Raw genomic sequence first — 14,866 nt, 5'->3', positions numbered from 1 at the left:
TGCCCAATAAGCCTGGCCTGGAAAGCAAGAAGCTCCATTTAATTATCGTTCCCTAGCAAATAAACAGGAATCCCGATATTAAGGGCACCCGCTAAAGGGGAATCACGGCCCGAGAAATATATAACATCACCCGTCTTATATACCACGCCACAGGCGAGAGCTCTACCAACTACGAACCATTTATTCCTGCTCGCTACCGTGCACTCTTATACCAAACAAAGCAGTATCATGTGCATAGCTCTCCTTTCGACTGCTCATCCGGGCTATCCACTGATTCTCCTCAATAACCGAGATGTACGTACGCCATTCTACCAGAAATGCACGGCTTGAAATACTAACATTTCCTCCAGGAATACCTTCGTCGTCCAACTGCAGACCCAGAATGGTGGGCAGAGCCGAACTCCCACGTCCTAGGTTCTCGTGATCTTGCTAGAGACGTTCAGGGAACCTGGTTGGGCATAACGAAGCATGGAAGAATAGCTGTCCTCACCAACTATCGAGAAAATAGTCCTGGTGCCGTGGTTGGTCTCCGGAGTAGAGGCTCAATCATTAATTCGTTCCTTACATTACCACCAGACAGCAAACTCACTACCAACCGCTTCGTCGAAGAGCTCGTTGCAGGCGGTGACGGCCAGGCTGCAGGTGGCTTCAGCCTTGCATGCGGCGATATACTAGGACCGCTAGCAATTGTATCCAACCGAGCATCAGCAACCGACCATGTTCCCTGGATTGCAACTGAAAAGGGCCAAACAGTCGGCCTCAGCAACACGGCATTTGGAGATCGGTCATGGCCAAAGATCACGCAGGGGGAAAGACTATTGAAAGAAGCACTGAAGAAAAGTCAGGCAACCGGGGAGAGCGAAGATGCTTTAATCAAGCGTTTACTGGGGGTACTCAGCGTTGACACGCTTCCGAGACTCGACGGGCACGCAAGTCTGGAGAATTATCTCCCTTACTTGAGCGAGAGTATTTTCATACCGCCTGTCGGAGACCCGAACGAAGGGGTGGAGGCGGTAGTTTCACACGAAGCAGAAGCTCATACATTATACATGAAGGGCCTATACGGGACACAGAAACAGACCGTCATTCTAGTCGATGCGTCTGGCCGAGTGAAATATTTCGAACGTACACTTTTCGGGCACGATGCAAAGGCGATCCCTATCGGGGAGGGGGATAGAGAGTATGAGTTTGTGGTTGAAAGGTAGAGTTAACATGTCCGTTTCACTTATCTACTTTTTGCACTGCATAGGGGATACTAATTCTATATACAGGATCGGAGATCAGACGACTGATTCGTCGCATTCAAATTCCAAATCTCGTTTGTAGATAAGCTAGGATTTCGGCATTCTTGTCAACTCTAGGACTTTACTGCTCCCCTGACAGCATGGTATTCTTGATTGAGCTCTACCTTCAGCCTTGAAGCTGGATCCTGCGAGTTGTTGCAGCATGTTATTTCAAATCGCCCCTCTGCATAGTTTCCTAGGCGTTTACAGCATTGTTTAGCGGTGTCATTCTTCTTATATACACCCTTGATGAGATTAATGAAGATATTTTTCACCCTAAATTGATCCATCTATTCGTGAACAGGTTAGCTTAGTTCAGTAATAACGAAAAATACAGATGTAAGAACTATCTCGTAGAATTCACACCAGTGATAAATATATTCTAAATGTAATATATTCATTGTAAGCTATAATTTATAGACATGTAATTCTACTACCCTCACATCTTCCTCTTCAACAACCCCTTAAAGAAGTCAAAGCTATTGCTATCGCTTTGCAACTGCCATATCTTACCAGTCGGCCGATCCTCCCACCCCAATTCTTCAGCAATCAAAAGCCCAAAATCCCTCGTAATGCCCTTGATCCTTGCCCGTACCCCGCCTTCTGCCTCCAATGTGACAATCTGGTCCATATGCAGCCAGTCAGAATAATACATGTCTTCAAAGTCCTTGTCGAATCCAGTACGTAAGAAGCGTGCATATAATCCTTCAAAAGTAGTGAGGATACGAGCCAGAAGCTTTTCTAGGGACGGGGGCTGCGGGTTTGATGTTCCCTTGAAGGCTTGCAGCAGGGCATTAAGGGAGGTCGTAGGGGATGGGTTGAGAGCGTTTAGCCCTGCGCCGACCACAGCAATGTATTCGCTAGAAGAGTAATGGGCGTTGACCAGGATGCCGCCGATTTTGGTGTAGGTTTTTCCGTATGGGTCCGATGGGTCGATGGCGTCTATGGGTTAGTTAGTATGTATGCTTAGATGTGATGACAAGGGCCAGCGAGCCTTACATATATCATTTGGCCACTTTAACTTTACAGGCAGCGTATCATACCCCTTATCGTATGTCTTCACACCCTGGACAATAGCCATTGCGACGAGGTATTGAATGAACACCACTGGGGCAGTCATTAACTTGTCGACTGGGTGGTGTACGCAGACTGAAAACATGAGCTGACCAGGGGGTGAGACCCAGACATTTGAACCACGTCCTCGACCAGCAACCTGGACCGTGGCCGTGGCTGTGGTCCCGTTAGGGAGCCCTCGTAGTAGGCGTGAATTCCTTAAAATAGTTTAGCATTAAGGCATAGAAGTGTGATACAAGGCTACCGCGTACTTCTCTAGAATGGTGTTGGTACTGGTGACCACCTCACCGTATAAAATGTGTGAACCGAAAGCCTGTAGCTCCTCCTTCGACTGATCTCTATATGCTTTCAGGTTAGAGTAAAAGGCGTGATGGTTAAAGTACGGTGTCGTCTTGGTGTCCGGAAGCTCATCATTAATAACAAGTCGTTTGACGACGGCATTATAATCGACAATTCTGTCATCGTCCGTAGTAGACACGTCAGTGGTAGTAGCCTCAGTTTTGTCCTGTGAGGTATCTGGAAGGGCTTCTGCAATTATATTCATTTTCATCGAGGATGGTGTCTCAAGGAGGAAAGTATCATTGTCATCTTTGAGATACTCCTCACCGTCCTCTGTAGTGACGACGTCTTTCAAAGAAGAGAGGACGTCAAGTGCAGCACCGGGCTCCAGGGCAGACAAATGCATCTGGGAGAGGGACGGTACCGTTGAAGAATCCTGATTGATCTGTAGACCCAATTTCGCCAGACAGGCTTTTAGGAAGTCCGTTCTGAACTTGTCGTCTCTTGCTAATGAATCGACGACATTTGAATAATCAGGGGCCTCCGAATTACGGTCTAGGTTGGCAGACGAGAACCTACAATAGTTAATATAACACGCAAAGCAGATCAAGGCAGACGAGAAACGAACTCTGGGTGTGGTCCGGTTAATATAGCTGCACCATCTCCCACCGGGCAGTAGACAACGGCAGCCTGCCCTTCACCAGAATCAACGTGGAGCTTTTCAGTATAGCTTGCGAGCACCTCTACACCCTGATCGGCATATTTCGGCGCATCGACGAAGGTGCCGCCTCCATTGTAATAGCACTTGAACGTATCCGGGACCGAGCCAACGGGAAGAGAAGACTTCGAGACCTTCAGCTCAGCAGCTCTAGCCCCTTCCTCGGAGTGATATACGAACCCAGCAAAGGCGCAGCCTCGAGATATACCAGGGTAAAACGCCAGTTCCCTATCTCCAATGACTTCGAGCTTTTTATTCCCGACCTCGAATTCACATCGAGAGCTACCGTAGTATCCGCCCGCACATAGGCCCAGATAAGCCCCTCCCCGCTGAACGAACTGCTTTATCCTCCTGTTCCCTTCGCCGTTCAAGGTCCTGCAATAGGGCAGGTCTGCTCCTCCCGGCACGACGAAGAGAGCGCAGGTAGCAGTCCATGGCTCCTTGATGACCATCTCGCCAGTGACCGGTATAACGGCATAGTTGGGCGATAGGATACGGCGCAAGGTGTACAGACACTGACGGACCGAGTCCACTGTAGTTCCATTTCCTGGAGGCTCCGTCAGAATATTTTCTCTCCAGTCAGGGTAGGTTTGCGCACCGGAATATACCAGGACGTTGAGTCTCTTGGGGGTGGATTTGGCGGCCATCTTATCGCAACTAGAGATCGATGGATTCTTCCGTCCAAGTCCACGGCCAAAATACGATCTCCTTACAACCTTCAATCCGCTCAAGATAAGGCCAGGTGTTTCGCAATGTCCAAAGCCGAGAAGAAGCCGCAGGCGGTCCAAGTCGACGACGACGACGAGCCGGACGATTGGTATGTTCTCTTCTTCTCTGAGGCTCCTGGCAAGACTGACGAGAGAATCGGCCAGGGACAAGAGGATCTTTAGCACCGGCTGTGCAGGTAAGACGAGTCCGTATGCAGCGAGAGGGCAGTGTCTAACATGGAGACAGCCGAGCAACTGAAGATGAACGACTGTTACTACGAGAAGAGGGACTGGCGAGCGTGTAGTAAAGAGGTATGTTTGCTTCTTGCCGTGGGGTTCTCTTCTTCTATCTTCTATCCCGGAATTTCACCGAGCAGAACTCAGCTTCACCCAGCGGAGTGTTTCATCCTGCATAGCCCAAGCATTATCATTATACTGATATTATATTGCCTGCTAATACGATGTGGACGCGGCTGATTGTTGGTTTAGATGCAAGCCTTCCGCGAATGCTGGAAACGGCACGGAAACAACGAGAGAACAGAAACTCGAGATAACTAACGCTCTCAAATAATGTCTGCATCCTGCCTGAGCCAGATTTACTGTATTTCTACCTTCTCGCATGTCCTTTGTATATTAAATAAAACAGCAAGTTTGCAGCGTTAATCGAATCTCTACCGTCGATCACGGGATCTGGATATTTACATCTGTCTTTGATCAATTTCATCCTCATCTTCACAACCAACAACTAACATTCAACCAGAACACCAGGAGACCATTCTTGACCGGCTTTGGGATGGCCTCTCTCGTGATGCGACGGGCCAATTGGGCCGGCATGGCTCGCCCATCTACATACTTGAAGCTAAACTCGAGCTCTCCATGCGCGTACAGATCGATATCATCAACCTCGAAGCCATCGCCCTCTCCATCTTACTCCCGCTCAAATACCTCCAGCAGTGCCCCCAAGAGAACATATAATAGCTACAATAAGAGTGCACCATCAAACACCTCGACGACATCATCTTCCCCTAAACCTACGCCCGCCGCGCCTACTTCTACACCTACCCCTTCGTCCAACGATACATCTCCACCCGCCTTCACAACAAGTCAGACCTCCCATCCAATCCAAAATATAACCAAAACTGGCCTTGGTGACGCCCCTCCTGATCTCGTCTTGGAGCCGGCAGACGTTCCAAACGGACACGTTGACTGGACACGCTCCTATCACGGACTGAGCGCTGAACCTTTCTCAAAGGAAGCAGCCGCCATTCTCCTGGCGCCAGTTGAACCGGAAGATGTCGAGATCAAGCCCGATGGCATCGTATATTTACCTGAGATCAAGTATCGGCGTATCCTGAACAAGGCGTTTGGGCCAGGTGGCTGGGGTCTTGTGCCGCGCAGTGAAAGTATTGTTACGGGCAAGACGGTCACGAGAGAATACGCTCTTGTTGCGCATGGGCGGTACGTACCTTCACTTCTCACCTGTTTAAGTTCCCTGGCTAACACTGTGTATGTAGGCTTGTATCCATCTCACGCGGCGAACAAGACTACTTTAGCCCTGACGGTATCCCCACTGCCACAGAAGGATGCAAGTCCAATGCCATGATGAGATGCTGTAAAGATCTAGGCGTTGCTAGCGAACTGTGGGATCCACGATGGATTCGGAAGTTCAAGGCCTCGAACGCCAAGGACGTGTTTGTCGAGCATATGGTGAGTAAGAAGAAGTCGAAGATTTGGATACGGAAGGATGATGAAGTGATGTATCCTTGGAAGAAGACATAGGATAGATAATATAGGTAGGTGGGGGGTATATGTATATTAGTGATAGAATAAATAAACTCTACACATCTATGTGCTTTTATCAGTAGACAGCGAGGTGATGTGCGTGTATGTGTGAATAAGTCATATTCCATGCTCCAGTCCACTATATAGAGCTATATATATACAGTTGATATATACCGACTACATACCGTATTATACCCTGCCGAGTCCAATGCGAATCCAAATGCGAATCCAAATCCAGAGCCAAATCCAAAGCCAAAATGATGAAACGTATCATACCATCGTGTCATGCGAATCCCAAGTAAAGAGAATGAGCTTTTGACACGCTAACGCCAACGCATAGACGCCTGAACGTACGTAAAAAAAAGGAAAGAAATATCAGAATACGGGAGACGAGCCGAGGATATGGCTACGTGCTTCCCTCACTCTCGCCGTGCCTTCGGGTCCTGATGCGGAAGCGTTCAACGAATAGTGCAGAAAGCCGGTTCCGCCGTCTCTCCTCTGCGTTGCCGGGTGTCTGTCTCGATCGTAGCACGCGAGCTTGCTGTAGTTGTGAGGTTATGCTTTCATGGGCACGTTCTGCGCCTGTACCTGCATCAGCATCGGCTGTTGCAGCTGCAGCAGCAGTGGTAGTGGTATTCTCTCTGCCATCGCCCTCAGCCTCTACAGCAGCATCTGTAGTAGCATGTTCGGTCTGTCCTTCGCGCGGATGCAAATCGATTCGACTATTTTCGTTAGCACACGTATATTCTTATAGTAAACGGGAGAAGAGAAAGGGACATACCATAGTGGACAAGTACCCGAGACGTCAACGAGCCATGGATCAACGCACTCTGGATGGAAGGAGTGGTTACATGGCAAGATTCGCACGTCCTGACCACGAACAAACTCGTCTGTGCAGATTGGGCATGTGGTGGATGGTTCTCGCTCGGAGGGTAAGGATGCAGCGCCGGAGCTTGAACTTGAAGCTGCCGCAGAGGCGGACGGCGAGACAGAACGGGACCTTTGTGAGGGCGTGACATCGGCTATACCGGTGGTAGTGGTACCCTCGACCTGTTCAGTAGATGTATGTTCATGTGTATGCTCGTGAGTATGTTGATGGGCATGGTCGGGGGTATGTGCCTGTCCAGCGGCCATCTCGATATCACGCTCACCCTCCCCATCCTGTCCGTCATGCTTTGTCCTCTCCCTATCTTCTCCAAACTTGACAATCGGCAACGTATCCAACATCGCCCTCGCAATCCCCTTTGCCCGGCTCTGCCGCGACCTACCCGGCAGGTTCCGTGGTCCATACCTATCCGGATGTCTATGCGCCCGTATGGCACCGGTCATGATCACAGCGAGGAACAAGACAGTAATGACTCCTGTAACAGTATACAGGATGATCATTGCCGTGTTGCGTGTCGTCTCTACCCCATTGCCTCTCGTATCTCCCATGGTAGACTTGGGTGGCTGGGGATCTTCCTGCAGTGCCTGGGCCGTCGTAACCGGCCCAGAGGTTGATATCGTCGCAGCATGCCTCAGGTGAGAGGTGAGAAGAGCATTGGCCAGCTCGGGGTCTCGTAGGGAGAAGATGGTCTTGTACGTTGCCTTTGGCCGGTCGTCAGGGTCTGGTGAAAAGTCGCAGCGTACGGCGTGGGTGGTGTATAGCAAGATAGCTGCCGGCCGCGTGGTAGCATTGAAAATAATCTCGAGAGTCTCTTCCGGGTCTATGATACCCGGATAATCGTCTGGATCGCAGGAGAGATATGCTATATCGCCGGCCTTCAGCTTGTTTGCATTGCCCGGACCGACGGACACCAGTCGCCCGGATATGTGAAGTCCCTGTACCACAATTTTTTTTTAGCATACAGGCACATATATACAGATATTGATAAGACAGTGAAACGCACCTTGAGCGTCTCATCCGGCGCGTTGAGTATTTGAGTCGCCGGGTAGAGATGCAGGTTTTCAGGTGAGGGCTGGCTGGGCAGCTCTGGCTCTATCGCAAGGGTGTACAGCGGACTTCCGACCTGCAGAGCACCGCGAGACTCGATGGGCTTGATGGACTGAGAAGCAGTGAGTCCCAGGCCCAGTGCAAGTGCGAGAAGCCGCCGAAGGGAGGCCATGATGGTAACATGGATAATTGGGAGGAAGAGGAAGAGAGCGGAAGACGAAGAAGAAGAAGGAAAAGGAAGAAGGAAAAGATGGGATGATCGACGATGGAGTCCGGGGAAGCAGGATGAAACCCGCTAGATTGTCATAAGATATCAAAAAAGTACTTTTGATAGATATACAAGAAGGAAAAGGTACTTCTCCGTATACGAGAGAGACGAGATGACGGAGAAGCACCGCCGTCGGCTGCTCTAACCCGGTCTTCTCCTCGCTCTACGTTACTCCATCCATCACCTTTTCTTCTATCTCAATTATGCACGTATGTTTTGCATTCAAAGTACGTAATAATCGGCAAAGGTGGAGGTGAAACGCCCCCAAGCCACCATCTTCTTCCTCGCTTCGTTGCTCCTTGTTTCTTATTTCTTCCCTTTCTCCTACTTCTTAGCCGCTGATCATCGTCACTAGTGTTGGCCCTGGGATGCGCATCTCGATGGAATAACGTCATGTGTGGCTCAGCTGGCATTGTATAGATACCTAACAACGCTTTTGATGCCCTCTTCGTGGTTTCTGACCAGTCTTAGACATGAAGCTCTCGCCGAGACTGCTGAGACTGCTGAGACTGCCGAGATTGCTGGCGTTCAGGGTGTTTTGTTTGATCCGGGTTGAGCTGACCAGGGTGCTCTACCTTTACAGAATCAAATTGGACAACACCGTATAGCTCTTCCAAGGGTAGGATCAGTTACACTTTGAACTGTCAAGCGGTCTATCCGTTGCGGCTGAAAGGATGAAACGCGCTGGGAGATCAGATACACGTCAGGCATGGAATACCCATGATGTGCTTGGTTAATCGAGAGACATTGCGGTTATTAGACTAAATGAAGCGCTGATCAATGTTGTATAGATAATAAATGACCAAGGTGAGTAAGAGGACAAAATTCGACAGGAAGAAGGAAAACCAGATTTGTCTCGATAGTTTCGATACGAGAGGTTTCATCGTGTATAGAAGTATCATCATATCAAACTTCGCTTATATTCACTGTCAGCATTATCAAACACACCCTTTAACCATACTCTCATCACGGCTAGACGAGGTTGAGATGACGTAGCTGCCAGGTAGGATATCTCACCAGGTCTTCTCTTTCTGATACCTTCCAACTTGATATATTGGAGTCTCATCGTCGCGATATCTCACTAAATATAGACTATGGAATCATATGCTATCCCCTGTCCTTATAGCTGCAATTACTATCTTGACAGACATGGGTACTTTTAGTATTTACTTTCTCATCCGCTTGTTTCTTGATCGAATATATAAAGCTTGAGACAAGTGGTGAAGAGACATGGCCTTATAATGTTCTAATGAAGATTCGATATTAGTGATATTCTCACCTAAAAGACAAAGATTTCGATGAGCTTCACCATGCCTCGAACTGGAATCTAGGAATATCTACATAAAGAGGACATGGTGGTAAAGTTCAACGTACACCGTTTCCCTCTTCAACTTCCGGATTCCTAACATCTATACACCGGTTAATTTGGAGGGTAACGAGTAACTCTAAAAGGAGGTCCTTTAATCCCCAGTGTGGCGAACTGATACGGCTGATTTCGATGGGAGATATATTGGGAAACTCCTCTTTACAACATCTATACACTTCTGGTTTCCATACCTAAACTGGTTAATTGTAGATTCGTAAAGAACAGACCTTATAGCGAAGATCTCAGTATACTCTTGATGAGCTTTATTCCTGATCAAGCTCGTTCCTCGTTTCATCCTCTGTAGTTAGCTATATCATTTATACGAATTGGTGCTGGATATCTTGATCCTGCACTCGCCAACCGCTTCACCTGCTTCAATATCACCGTCCGCTTCAACATCATCAGAGTCACCGAACCAGCCTTCTGCCATCAAGAGCTTTGCTGAACCAAAGGGACAAAAGGCTGGTGTCCAATGGGAACCATCGGCTATTGGAACAGTCTGACAGCTTCTAATCCCACGCCACGACTCGAGTCTGCAATAATGATATACTCGTATATAGCTTGCACCGACTATTCGAGGTATAGCAAACACCTAGTCAGACAGCCATGGATCAACAGGCCTTGAAGGAAAGATATTTCTGCCTCAGAGCACGACAGCAGGAATACTTCTTTGCCGTGGCAGGGATATCTGAAGTCAGCTCCTGGGGAGGAACGATAGATGAGATGATATTCGAGGAGTCCGTCGCCTGGATAGTTCTTCTCTTCGCCAAACCGGGTCATCCTCGTTTTTCGCCCGTCTCCGAGCCCTTTGAGCAGTCCAAGAAGACGGTCGTTCGCTCATCGCGTCCCAGCTCGCGGCTTCTCACCCTGCCAGCAGAGCTTCACCACGCGATCTTCGACCTGCTTAAGATCCGAGACGTGGTATCCCTCGGCCTTACCTGTCAGTACCTCTGGGCCATATCTCGGTCGGTGATCACGAAGTATTTCACCCGGTTCCTGGGCGTCTGGGCCGGAGCCCCGACTACCTGCAACGGCCATGACACGCGATGGCCATATTCCTCGTTTGGCAGAGAGGAGCTGGGCCTGTTCAACTTCGTCAACATGAGAAAACACAGGATCATACTGGCTAAGCGGCCGAATTCTATAACCTCGCCCAAGCCCGAGTTCAGCTGGAGCTTCCGAGACCTTCTACGGAAACACGCTCTCTACATCACTCAGAAAGACCGTTGCCCAGCGGATCTGGTCCGGGTCGTCGATCCTGCACCGGCGTCCTTTTATCCTACCAATGGGCAGTGGGTGTTGCGCAACTTGACCACTCGCCAGTATGTCACTGCGCAGGCCATCGCACTGAAGCCGGAGTATATTCGGGGGCCGTTCATCGACGTGTTGGGCTTCGGCGAGGTAATCGTTGCGCATACCTTCAACGCAACCCATGGCTCTAAGCCGAGATACTGTCCTGACATTCAAGAGGGGACTCGCTGCGAGGGTGTCTGGGTAGGCCATGCGCTGGATATCGTACCGTTGAATGCTGCCACCATCGACGACGGCTGGGAGGACGCAAGCCGTGAAGTTATGGGACTGATTGGCAGGATATGCAGAGCTGAGTTTGGAGAAGACTGGCAGGAGAAGCTGATTGCGCGAAAGTGCAGCAGTCTGAAGCCGAAGTCCTGATCAATTTAGATAACATCATCAACATTCGGCATAAGATAACAGCTATCGACATATTACTGGATAATCAACAGATATATAAGTTATGTTATAGGTCAAAATGTATCCTGTATACGTAAGATGGCGGAGTTTGGTGGAGATGAAACGGCCCAAGCCTCCTTTCGCTTTCTTCTCCTTCTTCCTCCCAGGACTTTTTTCTTCATCCCTTCATCCCTTTTATCCTCTCTTTAACTCGTACTAGCTCTGCTGATCGGTCTCTACCTGCTTGCTTCCTTGCCGTTTGCATAACCCACGCTCGTTTTTACCGGGGATCCCTCTCGTTTCTCCCTTTTTTATATACATCGTTCGTTTCCCGCTGCTGATCACCGTTTCTTTTCTCTGCTCGCCCGTCATTGTTCAATCGTTCTGCCCCCATGTCCGGGCGTCCTGGCGGCATCGGCAAACGCTTCTCTCACGATAGATTCACGTTGCTACAAGACTCCGACCCCAGAAATATTGACAGCGGCATGTCCAAGGACGCCACCATCGACATCCCCCTGACGGCTGTCCCCAGCATCCCGCAGACGGGTGCCCGCAAGCCAGACTCGGACGGTGAACACTACTTCGAAAAGGACCGAGATGGCACCGCTGACGGCGGCGGTGGTGTTGGCGGCCACCGTCAGGCCCGTACGAGCGACGGCGAGAAGTCAGCTCGCTCAGACGAAGACGGAACAATAACTCGCATGGGCCGCTTCTATAACAAGATCCTCAACTTCTCCGTCGTCACTAGATACTTCATCTACGTCCTGCCGCTGGCGTTGCTGTTCGCCGTGCCTATCATTGTCGGTGCGGTGGCCGTTCCCACCGCGAGCATCGGTGGTGTCCGCATCGTCTGGTTCTTTGCCTGGGTTGAGATCGTCTGGCTGAGTCTGTGGGTGTCCAAGGCCGTGGCTCATTATGTGCCGTTTCTCTTTCAGTTCCTGTGCGGTATCGTCAGTTCGGGGACGAGGAAATATGCCCTCATCCTCAGAGCGTTGGAGATTCCTCTCTCCCTTGTTGGCTGGGCCATCACCTCGCTCGCTACTTTTATACCGGTAAGACATCTATATCTAGACATCTATATCTCAGCTTTCTCAGGTCAAGGACTAATAGTGTAGGTGATGACACGCAATCCGGATAATATCAAAGATCCAGCCGGTATTCAGCCATGGCAGAGCGTGGTCAACAACCTGCTATTTGCATGCTTCATCTCGTCTCTCATCCTGGCAGCTGAGAAGGTCCTCGTTCAGCTCATTTCCATCTCCTACCACCGCAAACAGTTCGACGGCAAGATCAGGGAATCCAAGCGTAACGTTCATCTCATCGGCATGCTCTACGCTGCATCCCGCAAGATGTTTCCCGAATATTGCAAGGAGTTCGAGATGGAGGACTACATCATCAACGACTCCATCATTGGAGTAGCCGGGAAGAAGAAGCAACATAACCGCTCCGGCTCGGCCTCGCCCATGCGTCTTATCCAGAACGTCGGTCAGAACGTAGGCCGTGTGGGAGACAAGATCACAGCTGCTTTCGGCCATGTTGCTCATGAAATCACGGGAAAGCAGGTGTTCAACTCAACTTCTACGCATTCTATAGTTATCTTGGCATTGGAGAAACGGAAGTCTTCTGAAGCTCTTGCCCGTCGTCTGTGGATGTCCTTTGTTCTTCAGGGCCGGGACGCGCTATATCTTGAGGATCTGTATGATGTCTTTGGACCAGACCACCGCAGCGAGGCAGAGGAGTGCATGGCCGCCCTTGACAGAGATGATAACGGTGACATCAGTCTGGACGAGATGATTCTCACCGTCACCGAGTTCGGCAAAGCAAGACAGTCAATGAGCAAATCCATGCACGATGTCGACCAGGCAATCAACGTTCTCGACAACCTTCTACTCGCTGTCGTATTCATCCTCATCGTTCTTGTTTTCATTGCTTTCCTTAACAAGGGATTCGGTACCACCCTCGCTGCTGGAGCTACGGCATTGCTATCCATGTCCTTCGTTTTTGCTACCACTTGCCAGGAAGTACTCGGATCCTGCATCTTCTTGTTCGTGAAACATCCTTACGACGTTGGTGACCGTGTACACATCAACGACAACGAACTGATGGTCGAGCACATCTCCCTCCTCTTCACCGTGTTCCGTGATATCCAAAACCACAAGACTGTTCAGGTACCCAACATCGTTCTAAACACCCAATGGATCGAAAACGTCACTCGCTCAAAGGCCATGCGTGAACAGCTTACTCTAACTGCTGATTTCGGTACATCGTTCGGTGATGTCCAACTTCTCAAGCGTGAGATGCAGGCCTTTGTCCGCGCAAAGGATAACTCTCGTGATTTCGCACCCGACGTTGACGTTGAAGTCAGCGGACTAGGAGATATGAATAAACTCGAACTCAAGATTGAAATCCGCCACAAATCTAATTGGCATAATGAAGTTGTTCGGGCCACAAGACGCTCCAAGTTCCTCTGTGCGCTTGTTCTGGCTGTTAAGAAGATTCCTATCTATGGACCTGGAGGAGGCGATGCGGCACTCGGAGATATCTCTAAACCATCTTACTCTGTATCCATCTCCCACGAACAAGCTCAACACAGCAAAGATGAATACGCCGAGAAGAAGGAGGCCAAACGCATGATCCCCACAGACCAAATGGATGAGGCTCTCTCCGCTGATCCTGCCCCATTATCGCCACACCCTGCCGCCGGCCCGTCCGCAGCAGCCGCTGCCGCTGCGACCTCCGCTTCTGGCCTAGCATACCGCGGCTCAACAGCCAGCAACACCACGTCAGGCGTTCAATCACCGAATAACCCTGAAGCTGCATTCGCTAGCGCCCTCAACTCCCGCCCACCGATGGAAAGTACACCATCCTCAGCGGCAATGAACAACGAGAATCTCATCCGCGGTCCATCAACGGGCCATAGGCGCGTGAGCCAGAATCCCGTTGGCGGAACCTCTAATTATGACGGACATGGCCGTATGGGCATGTCGCCTAATACGCCAGCCGCGGAATATCAAGAATACGGACATGAGTATTCCAATAATCCGTTTAGGGCCGCTAGCCCCCAGGGACAGGCATATGGTCAACAACCACAGCCTGGATCCTCGAGCCAGGGAAACGTTCATCCCGCCACCATCATAGCTAGAGGCCAGGGACAGCCACAGCCCGGTCAAGGACCTCCACGCGCATGATCACCCTCATTGATTAATTCCTGAAATGACGGTGGGTATGGCGTGGTACAGTACGGTCTGGTTCTCCTTGCGCGGTTACTTTCTCTCTTTCTTTCTTATTTCCCTTCTCGGACGATAAAAAAGTTTTCTCTCCTTTCCAAATTGTCGTTCTCCTTTCTTTCTATTTCTATTTCTGTTTCTTCCCAATCTACTCTGCGCCTAAATTATAGATTCCTTCCTTTCGGCAACACAAGCCCAGCGATAAATAGGCGTCTATCACTCATTCAATTCACTGAACGTGGACCGGGATCGGATTTTGGCTGGGCCATAATCTATCTTCGTCCGCCTTCCAAGCGGAGTTATCTTTCTGGGATAAGTTTGATTATCTGCTGCTGCTATCCTGTACACATATTTACTATACGAGACTCATGAACCTGATCTTTGCTGCCTACCTATCTGCGTGTCTTGACTTATTCCTTGATGATTTATTTGTCTGAGTTTACCCATCTTGGTAAGTTTGGTCACTCGGTTCTTTGCTGCTTTCAACATCATGGCGAAAGATTTATCATATCTTGTCTTCAGTATGGTGATATCTCTCTC

General features: G+C 49.7%; 6 protein-coding genes across 6 annotated transcripts; 4 read left to right on the top strand and 2 right to left on the bottom strand.

Annotated features, from left to right (window-relative positions):
• Positions 1-228: 228 nt before the first annotated feature.
• On the top strand, positions 229-1,205 carry GIQ15_03527 (DUF833 domain protein; the record flags this gene model as incomplete). Its single annotated transcript, XM_033550944.1, has 2 exons — positions 229-294; positions 351-1,205. 2 exons carry the CDS (start codon positions 229-231, stop codon positions 1,203-1,205), a joined length of 921 nt encoding a protein of 306 aa, XP_033408105.1.
• Positions 1,206-1,722: 517 nt separating this feature from the next.
• On the bottom strand, positions 1,723-4,001 carry GIQ15_03526 (uncharacterized protein; the record flags this gene model as incomplete). Its single annotated transcript, XM_033550943.1, has 4 exons — positions 1,723-2,225; positions 2,283-2,554; positions 2,609-3,211; positions 3,265-4,001. The coding sequence occupies 4 exons, from the start codon at positions 3,999-4,001 to the stop codon at positions 1,723-1,725; spliced, it is 2,115 nt and encodes a 704-aa protein (XP_033408104.1).
• Positions 4,002-4,106: 105 nt separating this feature from the next.
• GIQ15_03525 (uncharacterized protein) lies at positions 4,107-5,840 on the top strand (the record flags this gene model as incomplete). The annotated part of the gene is made up of 5 exons (XM_033550942.1): positions 4,107-4,171; positions 4,227-4,258; positions 4,309-4,373; positions 4,822-5,519; positions 5,576-5,840. 5 exons carry the CDS (start codon positions 4,107-4,109, stop codon positions 5,838-5,840), a joined length of 1,125 nt encoding a protein of 374 aa, XP_033408103.1.
• Positions 5,841-6,218: 378 nt separating this feature from the next.
• GIQ15_03524 (RING-7 protein) lies at positions 6,219-7,948 on the bottom strand (the record flags this gene model as incomplete). Its single annotated transcript, XM_033550941.1, has 3 exons — positions 6,219-6,384; positions 6,625-7,664; positions 7,733-7,948. The coding sequence occupies 3 exons, from the start codon at positions 7,946-7,948 to the stop codon at positions 6,219-6,221; spliced, it is 1,422 nt and encodes a 473-aa protein (XP_033408102.1).
• Positions 7,949-10,016: 2,068 nt separating this feature from the next.
• Positions 10,017-11,081, top strand: GIQ15_03523 (uncharacterized protein; the record flags this gene model as incomplete). The annotated part of the gene is made up of 1 exon (XM_033550940.1): positions 10,017-11,081. One exon carries the CDS (start codon positions 10,017-10,019, stop codon positions 11,079-11,081), a length of 1,065 nt encoding a protein of 354 aa, XP_033408101.1.
• Positions 11,082-11,491: 410 nt separating this feature from the next.
• GIQ15_03522 (serine/threonine protein kinase) lies at positions 11,492-14,287 on the top strand (the record flags this gene model as incomplete). The annotated part of the gene is made up of 2 exons (XM_033550939.1): positions 11,492-12,151; positions 12,215-14,287. The coding sequence occupies 2 exons, from the start codon at positions 11,492-11,494 to the stop codon at positions 14,285-14,287; spliced, it is 2,733 nt and encodes a 910-aa protein (XP_033408100.1).
• Positions 14,288-14,866: the final 579 nt, after the last annotated feature.

This window comes from Arthroderma uncinatum (assembly GCF_011692745.1).
Source record: "Arthroderma uncinatum strain CBS 119779 chromosome Unknown scaffold2, whole genome shotgun sequence".
Lineage (NCBI taxonomy): Eukaryota > Fungi > Ascomycota > Eurotiomycetes > Onygenales > Arthrodermataceae > Arthroderma > Arthroderma uncinatum.
Note: the sequence above shows the minus strand (reverse complement) of the source record. Positions and strands in the feature narration are given on the sequence as shown.